At 43.6% G+C, this 5,289-nt stretch overlaps 1 protein-coding gene across 2 annotated transcripts in view; it reads right to left on the bottom strand.

The window, feature by feature from the left end:
- Positions 1–1,883: 1,883 nt before the first annotated feature.
- LOC109523353 (homeobox protein OTX2-like) overlaps positions 1,884–5,289 on the bottom strand; it is a 5,279-nt gene continuing 1,873 nt past the window's right edge. Inside the window, exons 2-4 of one of the 2 annotated variants that reach the window (XM_019882460.1) lie at positions 4,048–4,168; positions 3,799–3,950; positions 1,884–3,016 (exon numbers count right to left, since the gene is read on the bottom strand). In XM_019882460.1, coding sequence (XP_019738019.1) covers positions 2,384–3,016; positions 3,799–3,950; positions 4,048–4,144 — 882 coding nt within the window. In that variant the 5' untranslated portion in view covers positions 4,145–4,168 and the 3' untranslated portion in view covers positions 1,884–2,383. Of the gene's footprint in view, positions 3,017–3,798; positions 3,951–4,047; positions 4,294–5,289 lie in introns of those variants that run through there. The other variant, XM_019882451.1, reaches the window with a different exon arrangement.

Raw genomic sequence — 5,289 nt, 5'->3', positions numbered from 1 at the left:
GACAGTTGCTCAGTCGCCCCGGTCTACTTTCACTTCTTTCTTTTGTTTCTGACACAAAAATGAAGTCACGCGCCTGTCACTGCACAGCTGATCTCATAATAATAACAGTCTATATCACCCCCCGACCCCCACCCCCGTTCTCCCTCCCAATGGGATTTTGAATCAGGAATTGTCCGTTTTAAACGTTTTTCTCGACGCGCCTTTCCTCGTTCCCAGACACGGATTGACCTTTCACTTATGTGACATATTAACTGGGTGTCCTATATAGGATCATGACTTCGAGAAATAGTGTGCAAAATGTGTGCAAACCTGTCTGATAAATAATTCAGCTAAGTCAGTGAACATCTCGATGAGCCTGCGGCTTCAATCGGAACCCACGAATTGGGAATTAATACATACGTTTAACGAAGACATATTAAACTTTTTTTTTTAAAAAAAACACTTTTGGTACAATAGTAATTCATCCTCATAACTTCATGACTTTTCTCGCAATTTGTTTGATTTCAATTTTATTTCATCCTCAACAAAAACAGTCACATTTAAACTTTTCTACACTATTTTGTTTGATGGGAGTTTAACTGCAACAGTTTTTTTCCCCATTTCATCTGAGGTTTAAAAAAAAAAAAAATCTGACCCTTTATTTTTACATTGAAATACTGTATTGTTTTTCATAAAATCGGCATACATTGTTTTGACCCAATAATTTAGTCACTCGAGTGTGGATGACCATCCACGCCGTCAGGAATCAGGCACGGAATTCCCAGACCCACAGTCAGGTGAATAATCTTGGGAAAGCCTGGCCTCAGAACCCCCCCCCCCCCAAAAAAAGCCAAAAGAAGCTTCCTTCCGAGGCTTGCTCTTCTACTTTATTGTTTGCCATGCTCACAAGCGAACAGGGGATTAATAAAGCGCGTCTGGCACCTCCATATGGCCCCTCTGGTGGCACTTGTGCTTAATTAAAAGCCAATGGCTACTCGAGTGGTCTCGGCCGCGTGGGGGTGGGTGGGGGTTCTTCTCTTTTCCTGCTACATAAGGGCCACTCATGACTTTCTGCTCTCTGTTGTCATTTGGTTATCGCAACCTGTTGAAGTTGATCCAGGATGTTGCGGGGGAGCGAAATATTCTTTTCAGTGACCCAGTGACAGGTACTGGGACATTTGATTGTGTCTTTGTACGTCCCAAGACTTTTCGTGACTTTTCAACGTGGCCCCAAAACCTTTTCCAAAGTCAGACACATGTCACATTTTCATACCTCCGATTGCAGTGATGAGATTTGATTCAAACGTTGCTGCGTTCAAGACCGACTTGTCTTAATGTATCCTTGGCGGCTAATTGGAGGTCAAACAGACAACAAAGCCCTCTTCTAGTCCTAATTAGAGTGATACCTCCATGCCTCCATTCTCGTAATCCTGCACATAGACGGTTCCCCTCCCAAAAAAATCTTAATCCCTGCAGCAGATGGAAGTGATTTTTTTCGATTGATCGGCTCTTGGGTTGATTTGGAAGAGACTGTGGGTCAGAAGTTGAAGGAAATACATCAGTGTTTATAGTCTTATAATCTTCTGGTCTAATTGTGACTTCTCCTAATACGACTTTTCTGAGAGTATTATTTAAGATGAGATAAGATAACTTTTATTTGCCCCACACTGGGGAAATTTGAAATTTGCACATTTGACTTCACCTCAACTTTATTCTCAGAATGTTGTCTTTTGTCCGGCAATAGTCAGACTTGTAATTTAAGTGACTTATTTCTCATAACTATGTATGACTTTGGTTTTTTGAAGTCGGCACCTTACTTTCTCCTAACTTTGCAATATGTCTTTTCTCATCAATGTGCAACGTTGATAGAGGTCACAAAGCAAAAACAGCAGATATAGGCTTTGTACACATGCAAATTGGCTCATATTTATTTAAATACAGCGTTACCTGCATAGTCCCCATTTTAACTGTAATAATTTATCACTAAACCGCTGCTTGCAAAAAAAAAAAATAGCAACAAAAAAGAAGAAATTAATCTAGAAGAACATAGAACAAAACAGAATTGGATAAAAAAGAAAATAGAGGGAAACGTTTGATTGTCTTTTCGTTTTTAAACATATTTGTCATAAATTAAGTAGTGCATCCATGTCAGAAATCTTGCACACGCCAAAACTTTGATCACATTGGGGATGCTTAAGAAGTTTATTAACCCCGCCCCCACCACCACCAAAAAGTTCCGTTCTTGTTGGTCATTTTTTAATTGTTCCTTCTGCTCGATCAAAGTCTGGAGTGTGAATGCTCAGATGAAAAAAAAGGGGGGAGAAAAGAGGTAGAAGAGGAGTCCCCCCACCCCCCCTCCCCCCGGGCCGGCTCGCGCCCGCTCCCCCAGGGCCTGTAAATCAGATCACAAAACCTGGAACTTCCACGCCGCCTGCTGCTCTTTATAATCCAAACAATCGGTGTTGAAATTGAGCTTCCATGAGGACGAAGTTGTCTGGTCCTTATAGTCCATGCAGTCCGCCGTGCCTCCGTAGCCGTACGCCGACGAGGAGAGCGACGACGCCGGGCTCAGGTGGCTGGACACCCCGCCGCCGCCTCCTCCGTTGCTCATCGGGCTCATAGCGGAGCTCAGTTGGTGATGGTGCATCGGCGAGAGGTATGAGCCGCAGTCCATGCCGGAGAAGTAGGACGACGAACCCGTGTAGCCCTGGTTGTAGGCAGACGTGGCCTGGGTGTACGTCACCGGGTAGGAGCGCTGCATGCAGGAGGACGCCGAGGAAGCGGACATGGGGTCGGACAGGGGCGAAATGGAAGCCGGGCTCCAGATGGACACCGGCGTCGCCGCGGTGCTCACGGGCGGCAGAGAGGCGTTGGAGGGCGGCGTGAACTGGCCGCTCGCCCCGCTGTCCGAGCTGGCCTCCCGGACCGGAGAGGGTTTCTTTTTCACCGGCCTGGTGCTGGACGCTTTGCTGGGTGCTCCGCTTTGGGTCTGCTGGGCCTGCTGGCGGTGTTTGGCCCTTCGGTTTTTGAACCAGACCTGCAGAGTGAGAGCCAATCATGCGACTGTGAAACTTTGAATCCACACAATATCATGCAACAATTGTATTAAATATAATAAACAATATTTTTCGTCAGTAGAGGCCAAGACAATTACATGATCAATTACAGCCTGCAACTCTAAAACGCATTTAAAATTTAACCCGCAAATGCTCGTGCAATATTAGAAACAATTGGTGCATCATTTTTGCACCCACCTAACACTTTAGGCACCAAATAAAAATGTAAATATCTGCCTATATGCAGAAACAAACGAAAGTCAGCATTGAACTGTAAAATATGTACCCCAAAATGCTAATATAATTATGGTGATTAAAATTCGTTACGATATATTTTCCGTACATAGTTATTTAAAGCTCTGCACGTGGAGAAACACCCGTGCAAACATTTAATACCACAACATGTTTGTGTCATAAACATTTGATGCATGATATTTTTCACACATTTAAACAATTTCCCCAGTAATTAAACCATTTAAAACCCTGCAAGTGATGTCATATAGTGCATCTCAATACATTAGAATATCGTCAAGAACTATTTCAGTACTTCAATTCCAAAAGTGAATCTCTAGAAAAGATTTTTTGGAAAAATCCAAATTGTACCCTTTCATGAATTTGCAATTCATAAGAAACAGTTATTATTATTCTTTAAGGTATGAGTGAGGAAATGGCCTTCTGAATCGCATCGTCTTGTGTGCACTAGATTTTTTTTTCATTGAACATTTAAAAAAAATGAACAGAAAAAATATTTTTTTCGGCTGACCTGCACTCTGGATTCAGGCAGGTTGATCTTGAGGGCCACCTCCTCCCTCATGAAGATGTCCGGGTAGCGCGTCTTGGTGAACAGGTTTTCCAACACGTCCAGCTGGGCCCTGGTGAAGGTGGTCCTCTCCCGCCTCTGTTTCCGAGGCGTGCCTGCGTGCAAATATGATGAAAAACACGCATGAACGAAATGACCCCCCCAAAAATTTTCCCTTCACTTATTTTCCTTCCGACATAGTTCATGATTTACCTTGGTATCCCACGGTAGGGTGCAGCAGGTCCACCCCAGGGGAGGATAAACTGAGTCCGTTGACCGTATAAGGGGGCTGCTTCAAGTAGGACATCATTGTGATGGCTGATAACCCGCCCCCCCCCTAAAAAAAAAACAAAACGATAAAATTGAATAAAAAGAGTTTCTTCCTGCTCTTTTAGTTCCAAGATGATGATAGAGGTGCGGCAAAAGAAGTGAGGGTCTCAAACGTGTGCAGGGGCTCTTAAACCCATAGACCCTTCCCCCTCCCCTCTATCCCCTCCCTTCCCAGCTGTCTGTCTATCCGTCCCCCCGAAAACATACTCCTCTCTTAAAAACAAAACATTGTCGTTAAAAAATGCACCCCCCCCCCATTCTCCGCCCCTCTTCATCAAGCATTACCATATATACCCACAGGTTAGGCCGCAGCTAAATGGGCAGTTGATTGGGGGGCCATTTGCAAGGACAAAGCCCACTGTTGACGATAAGTAACGCTGATAATAAGAAGTTGCAAACAAAAGCTGCAAACTGAGATGCGCCATTCAGATACAATGAAGTCCCCCCCCCCCAGCTCCGACACAGTGCGCCCCCCACCCATACTTCCAATTTTTGTGATGTGTTTGCATTAAAAGCTCCGCACATGTCAATGTGACCTAATTACAATACGATGGATAACTTTGGGGGGGGGGGCAGTCATGAAGAAGCGGGTCTAATTTTGAAATCACATCGACACTTTTAAAGGCAAGTAAACACTCCTGCCTCCGACTCACTTTTAACACTCCCCTCCCCGAACGCCCCCCTCCCCGACTTCGTCCTCGTCTCCTAATGAATTGCTCCCGGTAATTAGATTTGGAAGGTGAGACTATCGCAAAGTGTTGATTAGGAGGTGGTACTTAATCTTAATCTAAACAAACAAGGAGAGTGAAGTTTTTTGTTTTTTTTTAAACGTGCGCGTTACATCGTGGAAGTTTTTCTTCATCATATAATTACCCTTACGTCATATAATAAAAAATAATATACATATATATTTTTAATTGATTACTTATCAGCCTCGTGTGATTGCAGTAATATTTTTAAAGGTTCATAGTCATAAAAGTCGAACTTTGTTGTGATTTTTATACAAATTAAGGCCTGTTTTTAAACCTGCTCATGTTTTTTTCCATTGCATGCATGCATATGTATACGATTCACACACACACACACACACACACACACACACACACACACACACACACACACACG

Source organism: Hippocampus comes, unplaced genomic scaffold (assembly GCF_001891065.2).
Source record: "Hippocampus comes isolate QL1 unplaced genomic scaffold, H_comes_QL1_v1.1 scaffold594, whole genome shotgun sequence".
In the NCBI taxonomy this organism is placed as follows: Eukaryota; Metazoa; Chordata; class Actinopteri; order Syngnathiformes; family Syngnathidae; genus Hippocampus; species Hippocampus comes.
Note: the sequence above shows the minus strand (reverse complement) of the source record. Positions and strands in the feature narration are given on the sequence as shown.